Here is a 26,668-nt window from a genome sequence, read left to right as displayed (position 1 = left end):
ACCCAGTGCCACAGCTATGCACATGCTGCTCCGTGCCACTCTGTGGTGTGCCAGGGTTGCACTTCATTCTTTGATGACCCTCGTCATTCAAGGGAGAATGTGCCTCCCATCAGGGACCTACAGATTCTCTTTCCTTTCAGTCCAACTGCCTGATATTAGAATGTATATAGGTATATAATATTTAAATAGATACAACTATTAAAAAACATTTAAACGTATTAAATATGTACTATTTAAATGCACATAAATTTAAAAACATATCACATTTAAATTTATACAACTAGGAATTCTTGTTTTTTGTTATTCTTAGAGATTATAATTGCTTTTTTTCTAGTATCATTTGCCTTTATCATGTCCTCAAATCTTTTCAAACTTTCTATTATATTTTTATTTCTATCAATTTTTTAATCTCATTAATTTTCCCCCTTCAGGGCCCTTTGTTCCTTAGTCTTTTTGCTCAGCTGTTATTATGGGATTTCCCTTCACAGTTCTATATGCTTGGACTATTTCCTTTCCATTTCCTTTTTAAAGTCATATTTATGAAGGTTTACTTTCATCCAGTATAATTCACCCTTTTTAGTGAACAGTTTGTTGAGTTTTGATAGATGCATACTCTCACGTAAACCACCACAATCTAGAAAGAGAACGTCTATTGATTTAAAATAACCCTGACCCACTGTAGTCAGTTTGCCTCCTGTCCCAAGTCCCTGGAACCAGGGACCCAATTTTTGCCCCTGTAGTTTTTACTTTTCTCAGAATGTCATATCAATGGAATCATATAATGTTTTTGTGTCTGGTTTCTTTCACTTAGCATAAAGCTTGACATTCATCTGTGCTGATGCACTTTGTCCCTTCTTTACTGCTGAGTAGCATCTGTATATATAAAAGGCTAATATGCAAATTATCCCCTCGGGAGTTCAACCGGGAGGCCAGGAATTCGATTGCTTGCTATGACGTGTGCTGACCACCAGGGAGCGGCGCGGAACAAAGGAAGGCCCCGGCCAGCAGCTGGTAGCCGGGGAAGGAAGGCCCCCAGCCGGCAGCCGGAAGCCCCCAATGGGCCCTGATCGCCGGTCAGGCCTAGGGACTCTACCCGTGCAGGAATTCATGCATTGGGCCTCTAGTTTGATTATATGGCTGTCTCACAGTTTGTTTATCCCTTCACTGACTGATGGGAATCTGGGTTGCTTTTAGTTTGGGGAAATTGAGAGTGAAACTGCCATAAACATGCATATATGTTTTTGTGTGTGGACAGATGTTTGCATTAGCGAGATTGCTGGTCATTTGGTATGTGTATGTTTAATGTTATGAGAAACTGCCAAACTGCTTTCCCATGTTGCTGCACCATCTTGCATAGCCAACAGTGATGTTTGAGAGTCCTAAAGCGCTTTACTCCTTAGTCAGTCCCCACACCAACCCCAAAACTGGCACAGTCTTTCCCATTGCCTCAGTGGGCCACCCTTCCCTGGGGTGTTTTTAGAACTCCTTTGGCTAAGTGTGGGATTACTCCACCAATTCTGAAGATTGTCCCAGAGGATAGATGGGAGGAATGGGGAGGAACACAGAGGGGGGCGGAAGAGAAAGGTTGTCACTGAGCAAAATGGTATGTGGTGCTGGCTGCTAGCCTGGTGGTGGTCCCTTTCCTCGAGGTGATGCCTGTTCGGTGTAGGCATGTTGTAGGGATGTGATTTGGAGAAGACCGCAGTCAGAAGTAAGCGCATGCATGGAAGCACCGTGTGTAGGCACCGGCTTCCTATGGCCTGGCAGCCTAGATCCTTTGGGGGGTCTTCAGGGAGGACTTGTCCCACTCCCCAGATCTCCTCTTCCAGGACCGTTCCTCATGACCCCAGACATGGTCAGGGTCAGGCCTTTCTCAGGCCTCCTCAGGGCATCTGACTCCCAGACACCTCAGAACAAAGCTGGCAGCCCGAGAGGGCGCTCCTGGCAGTGTGGCCAGGGAAGTTTTGTGGGGTGAGCTGAAAGCAGTGTTGACTCTTACTGTCACCAAGGAATGCTTGCCGATGAGGGCTCTGAGACAAAGTTGTTTTTACATCAGCAAGGGGTTTTTCCATAGTTTCCTTGTAACAAACATTCTCCTTTGATGTCAGAATGAACGTCTAAATGAATCTCACATTGTAGTGTGCTTTTTATGGAGGGCAGCTGGTCAGACACCCCTTTGGTCTGGGCTTGCTGATTTTGAGGTGTTTGTGCGATGCCACGGAAGGTGTGGCCAGCAGGTTGCTGAATATCCTGGGCTGGAGCTCAGGAGAGAAACTTGGGCTGAACAGACGTGCGGTTGAGGCCATGGCGGTGAATGAGATCTTCCGGAGGGAACCCAGACATAGGAGAATGTAGACGATGAGCATGGACAGATGTTGGTGGGGGTGGGGCACATGTGTCAGAAAAGAAAAAAGTAACTAGAAAATAAGCCTGAGAGTGGGGGGCCTGAGAGGTGAGAAGGCAACCAGAAGAACGCATGGCTGAAGGGCAAGGACAGAGTGACAAATATGGCAGAGGGGTGCCTAGCCAGGACGTTGTCGCTGGGAGAGAAAAGGGCAGTTTCAGCCCAGCCGATGTGGCTCAGTGGTTGAGTATTGACCTATGAAACAGGAGGTCACAGTTGGATTCCAGGTCAGGCCACATGCCTGGGTTGTGTGCTCGATCTCCAGTGTGGGGTGTGCAGGAGGCAGTTGATCAGTGATTCTCTCTCGTCATTGATGTTTCTCTCTCTCTCTTCCTTTCTGAAATAAAAAAATATGTATTTTTTTAAAAGAAAAAGAAAACAAAAGGGCCATTTCAGTGGAGAAAGGTGGAGAGGGAAGCCAGTTGAAACAGTGAGAACCGATGGCCCTTTCAAGACATTCCCTGCAAGGAGAAGAAAGAGCTAGCAGGAGCGGGAGGAGACTGGAGGTCTAGAACATAAACATCATCACCATTATTATTAATGGGAGAGGCTTATGCACATTAAAGTGCTAGTGGGAAGAGGAAATTGATGAGGAAGAGGAAATTGGGGAGGAAGAGGGTGGAGATACTGGAACAAAAGAGGGTATCAGGTCCTCTGAGCGAGGGGCAGGGATGGGACCTAGAGCCCAGGAGGAGGGTGGATCCTGCGGGCAAGGGGCCTCCCTTCCCCAGTAGCCAGAGGAGGGTACATTTATAGGTTTAGTGGTAGAAAGTTTTCTTCTAACATGTTTTCCCTCCCTGACGACCCCGGGGAACATCCACCTCACAGAGAGACCCCAGAGAAGCTGGCAAAGGATTGTGCAGGCTCTTCCTCTCCTTCCACATGCAGCTGACCTCAGCAGGGGACAGAGTCAGAGTCAGGACAGCCAGGCGAGACTCCCCTCCCCCGTAGCCCAGGGCCGCTGAGTGGCTCCTCAGGACCCTACCAGCATCAGCCCACACCCTGTCTCCCTTCTAGAACCAGCCCTGTCTACTCTGGTCAACTCGAACTTAATTACACTCGAATCCGTTCCATAGCATGGACCTTTTTTAGGCATTAGTGACTGGAAGAGCATTGTTCTATTACCTCACATTTTCCAAACCCACTTCACACAGATGGAATCTCTTGTAATCCTATAAGGCCAAACACAGAAGAGGAGCAGGGCCAAGGAGGTGGGGCTCAGGGCCTGTTTTAGTAGATAGAATAGCCTTATTTCTTTTGACATCTTGATAAATCTTTCTGCGCTGCGTTTGGGAGATTTCAGCACTGAGGAACGCATTCATTCAACAAATGCTGCTCAGCATCTGCTGCGAGCCAGGCCTTGCCCTGCATGTCGCCTCTCTGTCAGCCTCTCTCTTGGTCTGTGGAGGCGGTGTCACCATCCCTGCTTCATCAGCCAGGAAACTGATGCGAGAGAGGTGACCTTACCTTCGGTCGCCCAGGAATAAGTGGCAGGGCTGGGATTTGGGGTGAGGTCCTTGGTTGGCTCTAAGTCCTTTGATCCTTCTATTTTATCAAGGAAGCTCTTCAACAGTGTTTTACTCTGTTGGGGTTTTAATTCTAAATGTTACGGGCCTTCCAGTGCCAAAGGTTGCTTAGGGAATTGTCAAAACCCAAGAACTACACATACGGTTTTTGAGTCATGGTCTTAGAAATGTTCAAATCAAATAAATTCAGGGCAGATGTATTAACTGCGTGCTTTGGTTCCTGCCTGCATGACATCAGCAAAATGAAAGAGAAATAATAGATTTTTAAATAGTTCAAGACAGCAACAAGAGTGTGGTGTGGGAGAAGCAGAGGGTGTTTGGGTTAGAGCTGATTCTGATGGCATATGACCAGGGAAGAGGTGGGGAGATAACCTTTATCACACATCACGTGCTGGGTGCTCTGGGTGTATTAATCTCATCTAATTGTCAAGATGAACTTCACAGATAAATAGAGTACTACACCCATTTTAAGATGAGAAAATTGAGGTTCTGAGAAGATAAGCATCATGTAGGACCCAGGTCTTTCTTTTTTCTTTTTAATAATTTTATTTTTATTTACTTATTTTCCTCGTCCTCTCACCCCATTGATTTTTAGAGAGAGTGGAAGGGAGGGGGAGAGGCATATAGAGAGAAACATCAATGTGAGAGAGACACATCGATTGGTTGCCTCCCGCACATGCCCCGACTAGGGCCAGGGATTGAGCCTGCAACCAAGGTATGTGCCCTTGACTGCATCTGAATCGAACCTGGGACCCCAGTCCACAGGCTGATGCTCTATCCGCTGAGCCGAACCAGCTCGGGCTGAGCCTGGTCTTTCTAAGGGGAAGCTCCACATTGCTTCCTTTCAGGATGCCTTCCTAAGTTACTTATGGCGTGGTGTAAGATTGGGGACTCAATTAAATGTACACATACACACATACACACACACACACGTGTATAATTTTGGTTATTTATCAAAGAAGTCAGAAAAAAATAAAATAAAAGGAGCAACTATTGGCCAGAAATTAGGCAACAACCATGCCTCAGTCCTTGAACATCAGTTTTATGAATTCACTTCTCTATCTGATTATAACCCATACCTTTCGGGGACTGGCTTTGGGATTCACAGGGGAGAAAGGCTCTTGTCCTCACAATTAAACATTGAAAGGGCAATAATATACATTTGCAAAACGATTAAAATAGGTGAAAAGAAGTAAATATAAAATAGGGTGGGAGAAGTAAATATAACTCAGGTAGGCCAAATATACATTTCAGATAAAGGAGAACCATGGTACACAGGTAATTTATTATTATTTTTAATCCTCATCCAAGGTATATGTTTATTGATTTGAGAGGTAGATAGATAGACAGACAGACAGACATTGATGTGACTGGACATCGATTGGTTGCTTCCCATAGGTGCCCCAGCCAGGGATCGAACCCACAACCTTTTTGGTGTAAGAGATAATGCTCCAACTAACAGCCACCCAGCCAGGCTACACAGGTAAATTTTACATCTCAAAGGCATTCATGTGCACTTTTGAAAGAGAGTAGAGTCAAATTATCTTTTCAAGAGGACGAATGATACTGAGGCCCTTAACCTTTTTGTTAAAATGGTTGTGCTGAGAATTAGGTAACATGGGAAGTGCCTCTCCAGTGCTGGCGTGTGTGTAGGGTGGTTCTTGATAAATGGCAGCATTGGTTAATATCATTGTCATTACTGTTATTTAGGGTGTGAAGGACTTGGCAGGGTCAGGGATGGTTGTGTTTCCTCATGTGGGTGACCGGGAGGGCGGTGATGCCATTTACAGAAATGAGGTGGCCAGGAAGAGGAGCTGTTTTTAGCTTCTGGCTGGTTCTCAGTCGTTCTCAAGGCCAGGTCATTCATCTGGTGTCCAGAGCTGTCCATTGCCTTCAGCTAGGCCAGCCGGGGGCAAACTACAGCCCACGGGCCGGATCCGGCCCGTTTGAAATGAATAAAACTAAAAAAAAAAAAGACCGTACTCTTTCATGTAATGATGTTTACTTTGAATTTATATTAGTTCACACAAACACTCCATCCATGCTTTTGTTCCGGCCCTCGGTCCAGTTTAAGAACCCATTGTGGCCCTCGAGTCAAAAAGTTTGCCCACCCCTGAGCTAGGCTGTGGTTTAAAGTTGGGTCCTGAGGTGCATTGGAAGGGCACGGCACTTTAGGCATAACTGCTCAGCCAGCAAGTTTTGTCTTGTCCATTCCTGCTGCCCTCTCTGGCTTTCTAGCAGACTCTGATCTGTGTCTATTCCAGTTGGTGGACAGCTGGCTCTCACTAAAGATCTTATAAAAGTTCCAGGTGTGTGGTAAAATAATGTTATTAATAATACTGAGGCCTGATATGAACTAAAAGGAGGTCTTGTCACTTAGGGGTGGAGAACTTCAGAATCTACCCCTTTCCCCATTCTCTGCCAGGGCTCCACAGGCACCAGCTGAGAATGCTAGGCATTTGAATAGGGGCTTTTCCTTGGTCCTTTTATACAATCCCCTTAGATTGCTCCTGTTATCTCCCTTGGATCAGAACCAGCCTCACGGAAAGGTAAATTTTAGGTAGTTTGATCAAACTATAATGCTAAGCCTGCTGAAAAAGAAGAGACAAGGCCCCGGAAAGAGATATTAAAGGGAACCTCTCCTCTGTCCCCTTTGGTTATATGATGGATGGGAGGGTCCAGCTTCAGGTAGGAATCAAGGTAATCCCAGAAGCTTCCCTGGTTGCAGTGGGCTTGGGTCAGGCTTTCCTTGACCCCAGGAATAGAGGATGTCATGTAGCTGATGAAACCTGAGATTCTCCAGCCAGATTTAAATTTCGAGTTTGCCTTTGGGGGGGATGAGTCCCACTAGTTAAAACGTTATGTCCTCTCTCAGACAATTTGAGTCAAGAAGGGATTTCTGGTCCCAGAGAAGCTGGTGGAGTGGCAGTGGTGAGGTTGAGTATTTTGGACAGAAGTCCTGGGGAATAGGGCTGTAGAGAAAGCATCCCCCTTCTCATCTCTAGGGTCCCAGGAAGTGCCTCCTCCCAGCCTTCCTCTCCAGAGGCAGAGGATCTTCCCACTCTGGTGAGGATAGCTCTTCCCCACCTCCATATCCACGTTCCAATCAGGTGCCCCTGCTGTGTTTGCATCCCAATTAGAGCCACTGTTGAAATGGACTCTTTGCTTCCTAGGAACTAGCCAGCTGTGGATGGAGTAAGAAGGAGAAACATAGTCTCGCCCCAAACGTTGTGGCCTTTACCCGGAGGTTTAACCAGGTAAGCATCCCCTTGCATGTGCCTGTCCAATAGCAGTGTTGCCACCTGTAGACTGGGGAGCCCTGCTGGGGTTCAATTCCAAGCACTTGGTCCCAGGTCCAGGCCCCTCTTCCTGAACCCCCACTTTCATCCATTCTTGGGCCATCACAGTCCTCTTTTCTCACAGCAGGTGGAACTGAACACATCTTTCCTGTGTTTAAATCACTTCAGTGGCTTCCAATTCCACATAAGCTAAGGTTCAAGCACCTTAATTGCCCTGCAAGGTCCTGCATGGTGGATCTGGCTATGTCCACCTGCCAGCCTCATCTCTTGCCCCTCCCCCTACTCTGTGGGCTTCAGCCACCCTGGCCTTCCTTCCCTTTCCCAATGCATCATACCTCTGTCCCGTCAGGCTTCCATGCATGCTGTCTTCTCAGCTCAGAATTCTTCCTCAGCCTGAACGGCACTTCCTGGGGAGTCTTCCATGAACCCCAGCCTGTATAAGGTCTCCCCGTCATGCGTTCCCTCACTGCACCTGTGCTTCTCCATGTGGCCCTCACTCACCTGTCCTCATTTTGTGTGACTCTCCAGTCTCCAGCTTCCTTCCCCGTCTGTGGGCTCCATGAGGGCAGGAACTGTGTCTGCCTTGTTCATCACTGCGTCCCCCACCTTTTGCCCAAGGTCAGCATAGAATAGACCCTCAGTAAATGCATGTGGAATGAGTGAATGAGGTGCTCAGGAAGCATTCCTTGAAGTGAATTTCTTTGAATTCCCGATGGCCTGCTCACTGGCCTCATACATCCTACTACAAACTGACTAGGTCCAGCCAGAACCTTTGTTCCATGTGTGAAGATCTGCATCCCTACTTACTAAGTGATAGTGGGGACTTGGGCCTGCTGAAGGGGTGGGCTTCTGATTGCTGTCAGATCTCCCAGGACATGGTCATCAGTAGGAAGCACCCTGCAAGACCCCTTTGGATAGATCAAGCCCTTAAATGGTGCTGTTGACAGTTGTTCTTATTTTCTGCTTGTTTTACTGGTTTCAAATGAGGGCAGTGGCCTAGAGGTTGCATGGTGTGCACGACTGGATCTCTGGGTTATGGGCCTGGGTTCCCTCGGGCGCCTTCCTCCAGCTGGGTGTTCCCTCTTGGAAATGCCGGGTCCTGTGCATCACATTACCCAGCCCCTCCAGACCTCCCCAGTCTGGGCTGCCACCCCGAGCACAGCAGGAGCCTCAGAGAGGCACCAGCTCGAGTCCTCCATGACTTGTTTTATGAGACAATGGGAACTAAGGAGCGCCTGACGGCGGTAGGGAGTGCACACCGTTTGTTTTGAAAAGGAAGTTCTAAAGTCTTTTGTTTCTTTTTTCTTTGTTTTCAAAATCTTTTCCTTTTCAACTGAGCTTAGTCTTTTAAGAAAACACACCAAAAACCAGATGTGCACACACTATCAGGGGATTCATAGTTTCCTAGCAAAACTCTCTGACTCAGAGCCAGCTCTGTCCCACCTCCGACCAGCCGCTGAGCTCCCGGAGGCCACTGGGGGCTCTGATGTAATCTGCTTTGCACAGGAGGCCAGGTCAGCTTGGCCAAGGGCAGCATGGCTCATCCTGCGAACAATTGCATCGTGTCCAGATCAGACCAATACAACAAACCAGAGCAAAGCCACACTTTCCCAAACGGTACCCTGAGAGAGGGTCTTCCTGCGGCCTGTCAGCTCCTCAGAGCAGCAGCTCCTGGACATACTCTGGTAGCTCCGGTTTGAAAACTGGCCGGTGGCCAGGTCTGGTCAGCCACTGGGCTGCTTTCCCTGAGATAAACTGATTGGCATTCCTTCCTAGCAGACTTCCATATGCGAGAACAAGCTTCCCCATCGGACTCCAGACAAAGGAAAGCAGTCACTTACCTTTCTGAGCCCCAGTTCCCTTATCTGTAAGTGAGAACAGTAACAATACTCACCTTGCACGGTTGTTATGAAAGTGAAACGAAAAAGCCACTCCAGGGGAAGGAGAGAGCTGACTGTGGAAATATAGAAAGACTCTTGGGCAGAGACGATGGCCCAGATGAAACGGAGATTGTGACTTTTAAAGTGGTTCCAGTGCACAAGGGTAGATGGTTTTCTGAAGTTGCACTTTGCAGCCTGGGAGTAGGGACATAGGAGGGCAAATGCTTGGATCCAGCCACAGGTCGGGGTTAGCAAAGCAGAGTTTTTGAAGGAGCAAGGGCAAGGGAACTTAAAGTGCTGACTAAGGGCTGAAGTGACAAATGATAGGGGAGCAGTCTGCTCAGGGGAAAGGGCTGCTGGGGACTGCAGGTGTGGTGAAAAGGAAGAACAGGCACAGCGGGGGCTCCGGGATAAGGGAAGGTTGAAAGGTTGTGGCCCAAGACTGGAATTTAAAGTTTCTGGTGCAGAGCAGTTCTGGGTGATTATGAGGAGGAGGTGACTGAAGTGGTAGGTGGGGTAAGAGTTGCTGAAGTGGCCAAGGAACCTTGAGGCCACAGTCACGCACAGTGATATTGAAGTTGCCCAAGGAAGAAGGCAGAGTTTGGTATGGAGAGGAAGACAGTGATCCAGAACCTGATCTGTTTACCATTTCTATAGCTTTCCCCTTTTCAGATGTCAAAGTGGGTGGGATCATATATAAAGAGCCCTTTCAGACTGGCTCTTTCATTGAGCAATATGTATTTAAGATTCATCCACGTCTTTATATGGCTTGATGTCTTAATTTTTTTATGAATACGATTCCATTGTATGGACATACCAGCTTGTCTACCCATTCACCTACTGAGTGATATCTTATTTACTTCCAGTTTTCTATAATTATGAGCAAAACTGCTGTAAACAAATGCATGTTTCTCTCTCTCTCTCTCTCTCTCTCTCTCTCTCTCTCTCTCTCTCTGAGTGTGTGTGTGGTCACAAAATTTCAAATACGCTTGGTAAATACCTAGGAGTACAATCACTGGATTGTGTCTGTACCATTTTTCATTCCCACCAGCAATGAATGTAAGTTTGTGTTGCTTCAGATCCTTGCCAGCAATTAGTATTGTCAGGGTTTTAAATTTTTATTTATTTATTTTAGCCATTCTAATGGTGTGTGGTGATCTCACTTTCCTTTGCTTTATCCAGCCACTCCTGGGTGCCTCGCATGAAGAGCAGGGGGACTGTCACGCAGGAGTGGCATGTCAACATTACAGTGGCCAGAGGGTGAGGGGAAAGAAAGCATGTTACATAAGGACCAAGTGAAGGCTCTAGGATTGAGAAGACTCAGGGAGGAGATAATCAGGGTTTTTTCAAGTAATTGAGGGGTTCCTCTGGGGAAGCTGATCAAGCATAACCTATAGGGCCCAATCAGTAAGTGTAGGAACCAGAGGATGGGAGTGGGGAGGCAGTGCTTTACCCTAATACAAGGTAGTTCGTTCCCTACCCATGAAAGCCCAGGCAGAGACCAGACAGGGCTTTATCACAGTGACTGTAGAACATCATGGGGCTGAGGGTGGAGGGTGCGGAGGTTGAGGGGAAGAGGGGGCCTTGAAGTCCCTTCTAACTCCAGGTTTCTAAGAAAACTGTGAATGGGCCTATGAGAAATTTATGGCAAAGTAGATTTCTCATAAGAAAAGACAGTATTTGTCTTTTCTTGACTGAATTTTTCTTTACTTTATGCTTTGATTGTTTTATTTGTGGTTGATTAAATAAATTTCTTTGTGTTCATAACTATTTTGCTTTATTCATCTATAATACTGTTGAGATATTTCCCAGGGGATATCTTAGTCTTCAGTGGCTAAACTCTAGTGCTAATTATACCACTGGAACAATAATGGTGATAATAATAGTGTCTGTATTTTAAAAGCTTATTAGCACCATGACCAAGTTGCATTTATTCTACGACTGGTATACATGGCTGGTTCAACAGTTGAAAATCAACTCATGTAATACAGTGTATTCATAGGCTAAAGAAGAAAAATCATACTACCATACTAATTGATTCAAAAAAGCATTTGACAAAATTCAACATCCATTCATGACTTTTTCGGAAATCTCAGCAAATTAGGAAGCTTTTTCAACTTGATAAAAGAATATCTACAACAGTCCTGCAGCCAACATCACACTTAATGGTGAGACACTGGTGCTCTCCCCAAAGGATTCGGAACAAGGCAAGGGTGCACTCTCTTAACACTGCCATTCATACCGGAAGTCCTGACTAGCGCAATAAAACAAGAAAAGAAAAGATATACAGGTCAAAAAGGGAGAAATAAAACTGTCTTTATTCACAGATGACATGATTGTCTATTTAGAAAATCTCAAAGAAATCTATTTTTTAAAAATACATCCTGGAACTAATAAGTGAGTATAGCAAGGTTGCAGTTTGTAAGGTCAATATACAGAACATTTTCTATACCAGCAACGAAGAATTGGAATTTGAAATTAAAAAAAATCTACAATAGTACACAAACACACGAAGAAATATACTTAGGTATAACACTAACAACTAGGTACAAGTTCTGTTTGTAGAAAACTATAAAACACTGATGCAAAAAAGCACAGTAGATAGAAATAAATAGAGAAATATTCTATTTTCATGGATTAGAAGATTCATTATTAAGTTCTTCCCAGTTGATCTGTAGATTCAGTTCAAGCCCAATCAAAATCTCAGCAAGCTATTTTATAACTATCAATAAACTGATTCTAAAGCTTATATGGAAAGACTAAAGACATAATACTGAAAAAGAACAAAGTTGGCAGACTCACTCTACCTGATTTCAAGACAGACAGAAAAGCTACAGTAATAAAGACAGCATGATATTGACCAAAGACTAGACATCTAAGACAGTGGAACAGAATAGAGCATTGGTCGCCAATTGGTGGTCTGCAGACCACTGGTCATCCGTGAGGTCCGAAAGGTTGGCGACTGCTGGTTTAAGGAAACCTTTGGAGCAGCGGTCGCCAACTGGTGGTCCACAGACCACTGGTGGTCAGTGAGGTCCGAAAGGTTGGCGACTGCTGCAATAGAGAGCCTAGAAGTAGGCCCATACAAACATAGTCAACTGGTCTTTGACAAATGCATAGGGACATTCAATGGAGAAAGGGTAATTTTATCAACAAATGATGCTGGAATAATTGGAATTTTTTCAGCATATATAAAAAAATGAACCTAGAGTTTACATCTTTCATAAAAATTAACTTAAAATGGACATAGACTTAAATGTAAAAGTCAAAACTATAGGTCAGACTTGATAGACTTTCCTAAATAGTGGCAATTTAAGTGGAAGCTAAAAGTCAAAACTATCAAACTTTTAGGAAAAAACATAGAAGAAAATCTACATGACCTTTGATGATTATTTATTAGATATGATACCAAAAGTACAATCCATGAAAGAAAAACTTGAAAAGTTGGACTTCATTAAAATTAAAAATTTCTACTCTGCAAAAAACATTGCTAAGAGAATTTTTTTTAAAAAAAGCACAGACTGGAAAAAATATTTACAAAACACATATCTGATAAAAAACTTGTATCCAAAATATACTCTGAAAATTCAACAATAAGAAAACAACCCAATTAAAAAATGGGCAAAAGATCTGAGTAGACACCTCACCCAAGAAGATGTGCAGATGGCAAATAAACATGAAAAGATGCTCAACATCATTTGTCACTGGAAAATGAAAAAGACTACATACCAATTAAAATAGCTAATAAACAAAATTTGACAAATACCAATTGCTAGCAAATACCCAGAGCAACACAAACTCTTGTTCATTGCTGATGGGAATGCAAAATAGTGCAGACACAACCCAGCAATGCACTGCTAGGTATTTGGCTTCTAATCTCATTGTCTACTAAAAGGAACCCAGGCTTTTTGGAGAAAAGTGGCTGGTTTAGGACTGGGGCAAGAAATGTCCAAGATGAGCCTGTAGCACCTTATAGTGCTGGAAAATAAGGAAATGCTTAAACAAGCCCACAAACCAAAGCAATGCTGGGGGTCAAAGGGAAGGGACGCAGGAACCAACTGAAAGAGGCCTCAGTGGCTGAAGTGGGAATGAGCTGAGCAACAAAATAAATGACAGTATTGGATCAGAACCCAAAGTATAAAATAAATATAGGTGAGTCCATTCTGACATAAATAAGTGATTGGATAAATAAAGGGGGCAGACAAGACAAACCTCCTATGCAGAAGAATTCCAAATAATTAATGTAGATCGTTTGCCCTCAAGAAGGTGGAGCAAGCACAGCTGCCCTCTTCCCTCTATAGCATCTTCCTTGGAGAGTTTGAGGTGAAAGTATTATTTATGTGACCAATTCCCTATTGATGGGCATTTTCTATTCTTTTGCTTTATAAACAGTGCGTCAGGGAACCTTTGTACATATGTCCCTCTAAATTTCTATATTCATAAGGTAAATATTCTAGGGAGAATATAACTTTAAAGACACATTCAAGTTGTTCTTCAAAATGGTCCTGTGAATTTATATTCACCAAAACAGTGTCCAAAAGTACCAGTTTCTTCACACTTTTGGTACAATGTATGACTCACAAAGGGTTAATGTGTTTTCTTTAATATACAAAGACCATTTACTAATCAATAGTAAGAGGACAGATGTCCCAATAGAAAGATGGGTGAAGGACCTGAGCAGGTAATTCACAAGGCAAATAGTACAAGTGACCTATAAATATTTGTAACAAAAAACTGAAAAGAAGGCAAAAAATGTTGATTGAGCAGTCATTAAAGAAATGCAAAATAGAAACAGTGAGATATTATTTTGCCCATTAGTTTAGTAACGAAAAAAAGAGTTGTAATAACTGGTACATGTGCCTGTGTATGGGAACACGGATCTGCTCAAACTTGTTGATAGATAAACAAATAGACCTTTTAGAGGCCAAGTTTTTTATATCTACTTTTGGAAAATAGGTACACATACTTTTATTCATTCCACCTTACAGGAATTTTATCCTAAGACATTAACTAAAAATATGTGAATATATATATATATATATATATATATATATATATATATATATACACTCACCACAGCAAAATTTTTTTATGTGTTAATCCTCACCCGAGGATATTTTTTCCATTGATTTTTTTAGAGAAGTAGGAAGGGAGGGAGGGAGGGAGAGAGCAAGAGAAAAAGAAACATTGATATGAGAGAGATTCATTGCTCAGCTGCCTCCCGAATGAATCCCAACCGGGGCCGGGGATCAAACCTACAACCCAGGTATGTGCCCTTGACCGGGAATCAAACCCAAGACCCTTCTGTGTGCGGGCCCGCGCTCTAACCATTTAGCAATCTGGCCAAGGCACCACAACATTCTTTTCTACAACAAAAAATTAGAAATAACCTACCCAACAATAGGGGATCACTTAATGATGCTACATTCCTAAGATAAAATACCTAGCAACCGCTAAAAAGTATGATGTGGAAGAATATTTATTCACTTATAGAAATTCTTGTGATATGATTAACATGCAACGTATACTCTTTGGAAAGAAAGGCTAGCTAGACGGACACACACCACAGTGGTTATCTTGGTGGTCTGTATGTTGCAAGTGATTCATCTTTTGTGCTTATCTCCGTTTCCCTTGTTTTCAACATTAAGCTTCTTTTAAATTTTGTAGTTAGAAAAGAGAATCAAAAATGTTTAGGCCCTAGTTGGTTTGGCTCAGTGGATGGAGCGTTGGCCTGCAGACTGTAGGGTCCCAGGTTTGATTCCAGTCAAGGGCACATGCCTGGGTTGTGGGCTTGATCCCCAGTAGGGGGTATGCAGGAGGCAGCCAATCAGTGATTCTCTCATCATTGATGTTTCTATCTCTCTTTCCCTCTCCCTTCCTCTCTGAAATCAATAAAAATATTTTTTTAAAAATGTTTAGAACTGCTGATCCTACCTTTGTAATATCTTCCTTACCTGCCCCTTCCTCCATCTGCCTCAGCATGGCCCTAGCTCAGGCCTCCCACCTCTCACTTAGACCATTGCACCAACTTCCTGTTGGGTGTTCCTATAAAGGGATCTAGCCTGTCATTCTTCTGCTCAGAAGCCTCTGGGACTCTCCTGTGTGTAATTATTTGTCTTAGGTCCTTCTTATCACTTTATTTCTCCAGACCCCTACAATCTGGCTTTCACTTCCCTTGTTAGCATCAAATCCCCTTCATCATCTCCACCCCACAGCTGTTGCGTTAGTCTACTTGGCTCTCCCTGGTCCTGGTGTATACACCAAACCTCAGTCCTACCTTTACCTGTAGAAAGTCTACCCACCTTTCAAGACCTGCCTCCTCTAAGAAGCCCTCCTCTATCATCACCTCCCCCATACTCCAGGCCAGGCCACCACCACCAGCTGCCTCCTCCTCTGGTCACCTCCATACCAGGCAAGCACTGATAGGGTCTGGATTGCAGTGCCTGGAGCCTGTACACAGTTAGGGCTTCATGAAAGTCTGTTGGATTGAATTGACCTAGAGTTGCCTCCACATGCCATATGCTACAGATCAGAGTCAACTCTCCTGCTCTAAAAATATGTGTGATTTTTTGGCATGCAGGAATTTATTAAATTATACAGGACACATACATGATCACATTGGAAATTATGTGGCATAAAAATGTCCATGTATTAAAATATAAGGTTTATGGGTATATCACGTGGTATCCAGAATATCTTCCTTCCATAACTGGCTAGTAAACATTTGAGTCTGAACTTAATTTTAGGCAATTCCTTGGGAAAAAATGATTCTATGGAAACCAGGGCATGTCCTGGAACCAACCACAGATAATTATGCAGAGAAAACTTTTCTATAATATTCCTGCTTAATGTGAAAAGCAGAGTTTTGATTCTTGGTTATTCTTTCCTTGTTTTCTCATTGGAAAGGGCCAGTACTTCAGTAAAGAGGATACATTTGGTTGCAGCAGTAAACGTGCTTTGTTAACTCTAGAATATTCTTAACTAATTTTTGCTTAGTAGAATTTAGAGGTTTCCAATGCCCCGCCTTCCTTTGAACCCCACACCCTGTCCCTGCTCCCCACCTTTCTCTTTAGAGGTTCATTGCCCTCTTAGCCTCTGTGCTCTGCAAAGAGCCGTGGCAGCAGTGAAACCTCAGCCAGAAAGCTGGCCACTCCCCAGAGCTCTCGGCATAAAGCTCCTCTGTGTTCTCAGAGGTGTCATGCGAGTCACCTACACATGGGGAGATGACTTTCTTGGTCCCACCAAAGGACTTGGGGGCTTGAGGATGTTGATTTATGTGAGAGGTCAAGCATGAGTGATGAGTGATGTTCTGAACCAGGATGCTCTTTGGCATCTGCTGTCTCCACAAAAACATGTCCTTAATCTGCATTGTTTTATGGAACTTTGTAAGATATTTCTGTGTCATTTTCATTAGTATTTGGGTAACCCTACCCTAGAAAATTAAACTTGTTACAATTGTGTGAATATTGGTAAATTCTTCTTGTCTTAGGTCTGGCTGAGGATATGGATCTCGTGGGTGGTACTGACAGTATGCATATCCCTTTGGCCACTTGTCCATTCATCCATCCATCCATCCATGGCCTCCCCACATCTGGGATCCTTCTGAGTAGGAATCCTGTCTGACCCATCTCAGAATTCCCTGCAGCGCTTGTCGAGAGACTCCTGTCATGGAGGCGCAATAACTAACCCCCTGGGGGACGACAAAAGTATTGACCTCTCAGCACCACTGTGTGTTGGAGAGGTGGTGCTGAGAGTAGGGGACCCATTTGCCAGGTAGGGTGTCATTAAGGAACCCGAGACCTCACACAACCCTGGGTGATGCTTTCCCAGTTTCCCAGCCTCTTGGAAATCCCATTAAAAGTGGTGGCAGGGTGACATGGTGGCCCAGCATTTAACAACTTTTCTGGTGTGTGTGTGTGTCTATCTGTCTGTCTGTTTGTGTATTTGACTCTACAGGTCAGCTTTTGGGTTGTACGAGAAATTCTAACAGCACAGACTTTAAAAATAAGGGCAGAAATCCTGAGCCATTTTGTGAAAATAGCCAAGGTAAGCTGTTTTTTTATTTTTTCAATCCCCTTTCCTTTCCTTTCTCTCTGTCTCAAAAATGTGTCCCTGCCCAGATGGCGTGGCTCAGTGGTTGAGCATCAAGCTATGAACCAGAAGCTTAGGATTCGATTTCCAGTCAGGACACATGCCCGGTCAGGACACATGCCTGGGTTTCAGGCAGCCAATCAATGATTCTGTCTCATTGATGTTTCTATCTGTCTTTTCCTCTCACTTCCTATCTGAAATCCATAAAAAAAATATTTAAAAAATGTTTTCTCAATAATTTGGGAGCAGCTGTGCTCTGGGTCTGCCTGGGCAGGGTTCAGATAGGGGGTGGTGACCTGACTTCCCCAGACAGAGGCAGCTGGGAGACTGACCTGGATGCCCACTCGGCTCCCCGCCCCCCATGCACACAGTTGGCAGCATGCTCCTCCACCCTGTGATTTTGGCAGCCAGCTATTCTCTTTGGCCTTTCACACTCTCCATGAGGCCCCAGGGCTACCCCTGGGATCCATCCTCCTCCTCCTTCAAATTTAGTCAGTTCAGGGTTGGTGAGTTTACTTAGCATTGATTTTTGTGATGCCATCACATCCTGCAGTTTTGTCCCCAGCCAGCAAAGCTCACCCACCCATCCTGAGCTAAGACCTGGGCCGGATGACCCTGTTGCTCCCACTCCCAACTCCTGCCTGACGGGTTCTGTCCTTGTCAGTAGTTGGGTATCGGCTCATGTGTGCATCCCACCTTTCCCCTCTTCCCTCATCTCTGCCAGCCCCGCTGTGGTCCCAGGGGCCTTTCTGAACCACTCTCATCACTTACACAGCCCAGCCACCTCCTCCCCACACACTTCTCCCGGCCTCCAGCTTGCCTGACCAGTGGAACACTGTTCTGCCTGGTCCACTCCTTGCTTCATGTGCACCTGTTGTTTCCCCACCCCGATCCTAGGCCAGCTAACCTTTACTGAGGCCCCTCAGCAGCCAGGCACCGCAGTAGGAGCTTTAGGGAAATGATCGTAGTCAATGTCACATGATTACTATCCCATTCCCAGAGGACGAAAGGGAGGCTAGCGAGGTGAGTGTCCATGCCCAGGGCCCACAGAGTCCGTGGGGCATGCCTTCTGGGGAGCTGCTCTCCTGCCTTCCCTCGAGGAAGGTTAAGGGCATCCATCTGTGAAGTATGTGTGTTAGGCGCACTGTTATGTCCTGTGTGTCTGAAGTACTTGGACCAGGCTGGGCTTCGTGATACTTGCTGTTAGCGAGTTTGTGCTGGGCCTCGTGAGAAAGTGCGATTACGTTCCAGCCTACCTCGTGCTTTCTGTTTGGAAATGAGTTTATGGTCCCCACCCAAGGGACCTAAAGGGATCCCTTTTAACCTCTGCCATCTTCCGATGGTGGACCGCCATGCTGCACGGTGCCTTGGGAATGTGCTTGTGCAGGCTCCTCCTCCTCTGGGCCTCAGTTTCCCATCCATACAAGGGAAGGGGTGGACTGGATCATCTCCCAGAGCAGCGGTCGCCAACCGGTGGTCTGCGGACCACTGGTGGTCCGTGAGGTCCGAAAGATTGGTAATTGCTGTCCCAGAGGACCTTCAGCTCTAAAGAAATTCTGTAACAGGTATAGTAATTCAGTTACATACGACGAAATTCTGTTCGCACAGAGAATCTGTTATTCCACAGCAGGAAACAATTAGAGAACGTTACAAGATGTGTGAAGTCTGAACGTTGTGGTAAGGGAGAAATCTCCAAGTAGGAGCAAAGCCATGAAGACTAGGCATGAGGGCTTTTCACTTATTTGTCCATTTCACTAGGCCCTCCTGGGTGCTGAGCTAGGTACTGGGGACGTAATGGCAGGCACGACTTTGCCCCAGCCCTCAGGGAGCACCGTCCAGTGTGCTAAGGAGAGGCACAGACTGTTGTGGGGTCAGACAGTGGGGTCCCCAGACTTGGGAACATGGTCAGGAAAGACATAGTAGAGGCAGTAGCACCTGAGCTTGGAAGTACCCAAGATGAGTGACGGGGGATATGGGGGGACACGTCTTCCTGACAAAGAATGAGCAACTCACATCACCATGAGTGCTGACCCTGGCGTCAGGCCCTGGTCTAGGCAGTTTACATGTGCCGTCCCAGGTAGCAGAGGGGCCGTGACTTCCTTCCTTGTTTGTTTTTTTTAAAGTATATTTTTATTGATTTCTGAGAGGAAGAGAGAGAGAAACATCAATGATGAGAGAGAATCATTGATCAGCTGCCTCCTGCACACCCCCCAGTGGGGATCGAGCCCGCAACCTAGCATGTGCCCTTGACTGGAATCGAACCCGGGACCCTTCAGTCCACAGGCTGACGCTCTATCCACTGAGCCAAACCAGCTGGGGCCCTTCCTTGTTTTAACTATGAGGATGCCAAGGCTCAGGAGTAGTGTTTGAAGTGGTGACCTGTGCCATGGACACACAAAGAGTGGATGCCCCGGGGGTGGGGGGTCTGGAGAGCCTGCTGCTAACCCAGGCTTCATGGACTCCCGAGAATGAGACTGGGACCCCTGTCTTGTTAGTAGGCTTCCCTCGCATAAAACCAGGACCAGAGCCATTACATTTTTCTGCACTTACTCTTGACTGTGTCTCCTTCTGTTGCCCTCCATGGCAAGGAACTTGTCTGAGTCTGAATTGAATCCAAATGTTCTCACTAATTCCGGGTCTGGTTCAGAGGAGTATGGTCAAGTGGCTGGAAAGCCAGATCTGTCCTGCCGGCTGAGGCGGGTTATGCAGACTGATGGCGCCTTTCCTTAGCCCCCGATTCAGTGTCCAGGTGATCACCAAAGACCCACGCTGATGTTGGCCAGCTGAGGTTTCAGTGCACAAAAGCCTGCTGGGACTGTTCAGATTTGTCTAAAAAAAACCCAAAAAAACATAAAGGACATTATCAAACCTTCTTCTGAGCCATGTTTCTGTCCAGCAGCCAGACTAGTCAGCTTATGAAATTTTGCAAATGTTGTAGCTGCAAACTCACCTTGTGGCAATTTGAAAGGAAAAGAGCATATGGTTTCTATGAACTTCCTAGAACTACATTTTCTACATGAGATATTTTTAAGTGCAATTGAATTTCATAAATATGACATTTGGTAACACTTGAGCGTGTTTTTGTTCTGTTGTTTATAGCAGCAAAATAATCTATTCCATATCTTTTCCCCCCAGAAACTCCTAGAACTCAACAACCTTCACTCTCTCATGTCTGTGGTGTCGGCATTACAAAGTGCACCCATCTTCAGGCTGACAAAGACCTGGGCTGTAAGTGAATCTTCCTGAGTCTGTCCCTTTGATTTTGGCTGTCACTTCAGTGCTGCAGCCCCTCATTCCTTCAGCCCCAGAGGCTTTCTCTGCCTGTCCGCCCTGTGCCAACAACGGAGGGCGACTGGGGGCTCAGGCACTGCTCCCTGGGCACCTTCTCTTCTTCAGTGGCCTCAGGAAGTCGGGAGGACACCGATGTGGATGAGTTTGGGACCTTCCTCTACCCTACCACGTCCAGTGTGACGGCCGGGTCAGCGCACGACTCCTGCCCTCCGCTTGGCTGGTATTCGTCTCTGGCAGGCGCCGAACAGTGCTTGGCTAGGTCTCTGGGCTGATGGTTTGCAGCTGCTGTGGGTTGCTGGCCATATAGCTAGGAGTTTCTCTGGAGAAACCTGTGACCCTCCTGTAGGGAAAACTGCTTTTTTCCTGAAGGCCATGGGTAGTTTCAGCCCAGAGGTGGAGTCTGATAGTTATATAATTGAGTCCGTAGGAAAGTTTCTCTGCTATAAAAATATCTCAGACCTCTTTATCCTCCTTAGCTTGGCACGGTGCCTGACACGGGGAAAGTAATCGCTATTTCCATAGCTCGTTAGCATTCACCTCCTGGCTGCCTGGTCCAGGGTCTCACAGCCACGCAGCCCAAGCCTTTCAAGACCTGTTTATGTCCCGCGGAACTGAAGGAAACGCTATGGAATTGTCAGCTGTGCTTCTGCAACTCATTTCCGACCTTCTCCCTGCCAGCCTGTGGGGCTGGGCTCTGTTTCACACTTGGCTAGTTCCAGGGCTTTTAGGGATTATGTGTAGGTGATCAGATTTGAGCCTTGTTGCTTTAAAGTGCAATTTTCCATCGATCTAGCTTTAGCGAAGTCGGGTGAGGAGTGTTAGCTTAGACTCAGAGACCTGGGTTTGTGTTCAGGCGCAGTGCAGAGCGTGACTCCTGTGGGACTCGTTTCCCATATCTACTCAGAGAGGTTGGCCTAGGTTAGCGGTTTTCCATCACTGCTTTTGGAGCCCCAGGGGTTCCTTGGAGCTGCCGGGGTGAGGGTGCCAGGGGCTGGGGGAGAAGGGGGAGGGTGCCAAGTAGACAGTGGGGCACTATTTCTAGCAGAGCAGCTCTGTTTGTATCAGTTTTGTATACCGGCTTCTGGGTGAATTTCAGTAGAGCAATAGCTTTAGAGGTGGAAAGCAAGTTTGGAAGCTGCTGGTTTATGCAGTAGCTGCCAGCCCTGTGATTCCCCGACTCCATCTGAGCTTGAGGCTTTTTTTCAAAAGTTGCTTAGAGAGTCTTTTTGAAATGAATTTTCCATCATGTAGATGCTGTTATTGTTTCTTGGACTGCTGGGAGCTATGCATGGACCCAGAGGAGTGAACGATGAATCTCACGGTGCATAGACCTTCCTGTCAGCGGTATTGTGGCTCTCAGGGGCCCTCTAAGTTATGGTTATGAGGGCTGTCAGGAGTCTCACAAGCCACCACTCACCCACCTGTCCTGCTAGTCCAAGGACACTGGTGTACACAGAGCATTTGGGAAACAGAGAAGGCCAAACACATCATCTTTCCCCTTCATCCTGATCACCCAGCTCAGAGGCATCGAGACTGTATTGTATCCCTGACACTCTCCACGCCTGTCCTTACACAGCACTTGGAAAGTGATTGGTTGCTTCCCCTATGCATCCCGACAGGAGATTGAACTAGCAACCTAGCTATTAGATAATAGCTCTGTAGTTTTGTTCACAGGTCCACCTCCCCTCTGACTGCCTGCCTTTATGATGAGGCCCGATCCCCCCTGTGTCCCAGGTTCCTGGCTGAGTATGCACTTGTTGTTTGAATTGTGTATGTTTATTGTGCTGAATTGAATTCTTCTCTTGCTCCTAATTTCTGATAATAAGATTAGCCATAGAAATGTAGCCCTCCCCCACATGCCCCTCGATCTGGTCCTGGTGAGACCTCGGGCCCAAGAGCAGGGAGGAGCAGGGGCACCAGGGCACTGCTGAAGTATTTATAGTCTTCATTTATCAGAAAAGGAATCTGAGGTCCAAGAGGCACAGTGACCTGTCCAAGATCACAGAGCCAGCGGTGCAAGCCGATGTGCTGCAGCCTTGCCTTGCCGGGCCTCCTAGCCCATGTTCTTGGCCAGCGTGCCAGATGAGCTGGCAGTGACGGAACCTGGCGTTGGAACCAGGGTGAGCGCAGGGCTTGGAGAAATAGGCTCTCTCGCTGTTGGGCAATGGGTCTGGAGAAGGGAGGCTGGTTCCCTGCCCTGGGGACAGGGCAGCCTGGCTCCCTGGCATTGCTCTGAAACCCTGGGTATCTGGGAAACAGGAAGAAGTGAGCTACAGGTGTGGGAGGAGACCTGCCACCTGGTTGCACCAGTGGTGACCGCCAGTGAGGACCAGTTGGTCATTAGCTATAGGACAGGGTAACCTTTTGGCTGGCCCCTGCTGGCTGTTGAGTGCCAACAGCTGAGTGAGCTGGGACAGGATCGAGATTGGTACCAGGCACAGGCCTGCACATAGTAGGCGCTTAATTAATGCTGACTAGATGCACAAACAGGGAGGGAATCAACTTTGCTGGCCTGGAAAAATACAGACAGGGTCTGATTTATCCCAGTACTAGGGCCACTTTGGAATATTGGCTGCCTCAAAGCCATGAGACCTTAGAAGTTATATCAGCCAATTCTGATTTCCTGAGTACACATTACCGTGTGTACTTATTCATTCTGCAAATCAAATATTTATTGAATGCCTCCTCCATGCCAGGCCCTAAGGCTCTGCTCAAGGCCCCTGTCTTCATGAGCTTTTTTTTTTTAATGTTATTCAGTGGAGACAGACATGTTATTGAGGGAGAATAAACACATGCCTAGTCTGCCTGGCACAAGAAGTGATCAATGTTTGTTGAATGCATGAAGTAATGAGAAAAGAACTGTCAGATGGGAACAAAATGATCAGAAGACTGAAACAGGAGGATGTGATAGAAACGACCGGGTGTTTAGGGAAGGCCTGCCCGACCCCTGAGTAACAAGAGGAGCCAGCGGTGCCAAGATGAGGGCACGCGCATTTTAGGCAGAGGGCTCAGCCAGTGCAAAGGCCCACAGCGGGAAGAAACGCAAAAGCCATTGGGCAGGAGCACAGTGGGCCAGGAGGAGTGGGTCAGGATGCCGTGCATGGGAAACCGGACCAATCAGGAAGGGCCAGGGCCCAGCAGAGGAACTAGGTTGTATTCTAAGTGTAGAAAAGGGTTTTAAACAGAGACCGACATGATCTGGCTCACAGTTGCTTGTTTTTTAATTACAGTTGCTACTGGGTAGAAAAAAAATTGAGTGGGGGACTCTGGAAGGAGCCCACAGTGGGATGGGGCCTCCTTAGGAGGTTAGGGCAGAATCCAGGAGAGAGGCAATGCTGGCCGGGAGGAGGAAGTGGCAGTGGACATGGAGAACAGGAGACTGATAGGAGAGGCATTCTGAAGACGGGGTTGGCAGGACTTGTGATGGATAGGATGTTGGAGATGAGGAAAAGAAAGGAATGAAGGATGTTTCATAGGTTTTGCACTTGAGCAACTGGGAAAATGGTGGAACTCGGTCCCAAGAGGAGACTGACTTATTCATGAGTGACCTGGGGGTATGGGATTCCTGGAGAATGGGTGAGTCACTCCTTACAGTAATTAGGATCATGTGCTATGCATCACACACATACACACACACGCACACATGCACGCACATGCACACACGCACACACACGCACAGCTTGCTCTGTGCGCGTTCCTATTATGATTCACTCTTTCCTACTGAATTGATCCAGAGATTTTGACTCATCTGCAGCAGCAAGTGAAAACTGAGGTTTCTGGCTGTTAGGACATCTCAGTTGATGGGCCAGGAGGCCTGGTCTGCAGGGTGGTGACTTGGAAAGGGAACTTCTGGGAACGGGGCTCTCACTCCCAGACATCTGGGGGCACAGGGTCATGGAGCTGCAGTTCTGGGAATGGCTACTTTGCAGATATCCTAAGAAGGCAGATGTGTTTGTATTTCAGAGTTTAGGGTCTTTCATCCAGGAAGTATCCCAGTAGCCCCCGCTCTGATGTTGAGAAGGTGGTGACAGGCATGGGCTGCCTGTTTCAGGCTTTCCCAAGCCTTAAGAGGTGAGATGGTGAGGGGCGAAGAGATGGAAGGCAGAGGAGACCAATACTTGCACTCTCCAGTTGCTCCTTTCCCAGACATTCTTCAGTGGCCCTGCCTGCGCTGCCTCTCAGAAGCTCCCAACCATGGATTCTGCTGACTTCGCCACCCTCATCTCTCTTGACAGCGTCGCAACATTGGACACTGTTCATCGCCCTCTTCTTGAAAAATCTCTTCGCTTGGCTTGGTGCCCTTCCTGCCCTTCTGGCAGCGGGCTCCTCCCCGCCTGCTTTTGTTCCTTCCTCCCCCTAGATGCAAGTGTTCTGGAGGCTCTGACCCCAGTTCCCACCCTCCCCAATCCATTTCCCATCCCTTGGGGATGTCACCGGCTTGGAGAGCTTCAGCCATCACCTCTGTGCCCCAGCGGTGACTGCCTCCTCCCTCTCCCTAGCCTCTCTTCAGAGCCCTGGGCCCGCGTTCCCACGCCTGCCCCACAGAGCCCTCTGATCACATGTTCCTTTCACAGCTCACAACTTGGCATGTCTGAAATCCAACTTTGGTTTCCAGGAAGTGACAGTGGGTGCCAGAAGCCTCTCTTCGCAGACTGTTTTGGACTTCGAGGCAATATGGCAGACTGAGCTGATAAGGAATAATTTTCAGTCTCCCAATTGCCTGCTCCACAAACACACAAACACACACTGGAAAAAATACAACCAAAATAAAAACCAGGAAGCAATGCTAAGCCAGAGCTAAGAAAGGGAAGTCATTATGTGCTAGAAATAAAGATGCTCTCAGAGTCGGCACAGTTAGCAGTTATGTGAAACGGCCAAGGCCCTTACAGGGGGCTCGGGGCCTAATGCCTGCACAGGGAGGAGAGGCCAGACTGCAGCCTCCATGTAATTCAGTTCCCATAGGAATCAGAGAGCCATCTGTGTCACCTGTCAGAAAATATCTGTTCATCTGGGAAGTCCCCAAGGGAGCATGAAAGGAAAAAGTCACCTTGGAGAAGCTGTCATGCTGGCCTGTATGTCAGGTGGCTGTGGGCTCTGAGGACACATGACCCGAATTCCTGAATTGTCTAGGGACCCCAGGTCAAGAAATGAGGGGCACTGTGGACTCTTGATGCAAACATGTTGGCTCAGCCTTGGACCTACCTCTTACGGTAAAGATTAAATGAGTAAACATATGAAAAAACAACACACAACATGTTTAGAATGACACCTGGCACATAGTAAGGGCCCTTGGCAAACTTTTTCAGGGAACAATCTCAACCTCCTGGCTTACTCTTGGGGCTTTGTGGGAATGTCTCCTGGGGTTGCCGTGAGTGGAATTTTTAAAAATTAGCTATTTTTATTGGAAACACCTAATTGTCATACAAGATTATACATTCTGTGCGTATGTATGCATGTGCATGTGAATGTATGTTTGTGTGTATATATGGGTGTACATGTAAACTGTTACAGGATATTTTTTAAAAGGTAAAATCAGGACTTATACAAATACAAAACGAATACTTGTCCAAGATTTTATTTAACTCATTAATTAGTGAGAGAACTAGTAAGATATCACAACTGTATCAAGGAGAACCCAGAGTGCTTATAGTCAGGTAAGAATGTTGAAATACTTTTTTAAATGGAAATAAAACTGTCAGTATTCCCAGGGTGATAACCAGGCATTCCGTGACACACAGTTTGCCTTTCTGTGGACAGGAGTTGCTTGCAGTGTAACATTTTCTGCACGTTAACTTTTATCTGTACAGAGTTTAAATAGCCTTAGTAAAAGACACAGACAGACAAATGACGGGGATGCCTACTAAATTCAAAGCCACAATTTTTCTTATTTATGGCAATCTCCATTGCATGTAATATTTTACATTAGATATATGACTTTGTGGCTTATTTTTCAGAACTGATCATTTGTATCTAAAGAGGTGAAAATTACCTTTTTAAAATGCCCTAGTTTCATCCCTTACTTATTCCACACTCAGTCTGTTGAATCCATTGGTCCATAGATTAGCCGCAGCACTAAAAATTCTTTCCATACCAACAGTAGACACTGGAATTAAAGTAGGACTTGGAGCCAGTTTTACATATTTGGAGCAGCAGGCTCTTTGTTGAAAAACATTTCCA

General features: G+C 46.2%; 1 protein-coding gene across 2 annotated transcripts in view; it reads left to right on the top strand.

Moving 5' to 3' along the window:
• RALGPS1 (Ral GEF with PH domain and SH3 binding motif 1) overlaps nucleotides 1–26,668 on the top strand; it is a 228,297-nt gene that overhangs the window by 82,097 nt on the left and 119,532 nt on the right. For both annotated transcript variants that reach the window (XM_023743512.1, XM_023743513.1), the window contains exons 5-7: nucleotides 7,104–7,187; nucleotides 17,066–17,155; nucleotides 20,336–20,428. In XM_023743512.1, the coding sequence (XP_023599280.1) occupies nucleotides 7,104–7,187; nucleotides 17,066–17,155; nucleotides 20,336–20,428 (267 nt within the window). The remainder of the gene's footprint in view (nucleotides 1–7,103; nucleotides 7,188–17,065; nucleotides 17,156–20,335; nucleotides 20,429–26,668) is intronic.

This window comes from Myotis lucifugus, unplaced genomic scaffold (genome assembly GCF_000147115.1).
Source record: "Myotis lucifugus unplaced genomic scaffold, Myoluc2.0 scaffold_397, whole genome shotgun sequence".
In the NCBI taxonomy this organism is placed as follows: Eukaryota; Metazoa; Chordata; class Mammalia; order Chiroptera; family Vespertilionidae; genus Myotis; species Myotis lucifugus.
Note: the sequence above shows the minus strand (reverse complement) of the source record. Positions and strands in the feature narration are given on the sequence as shown.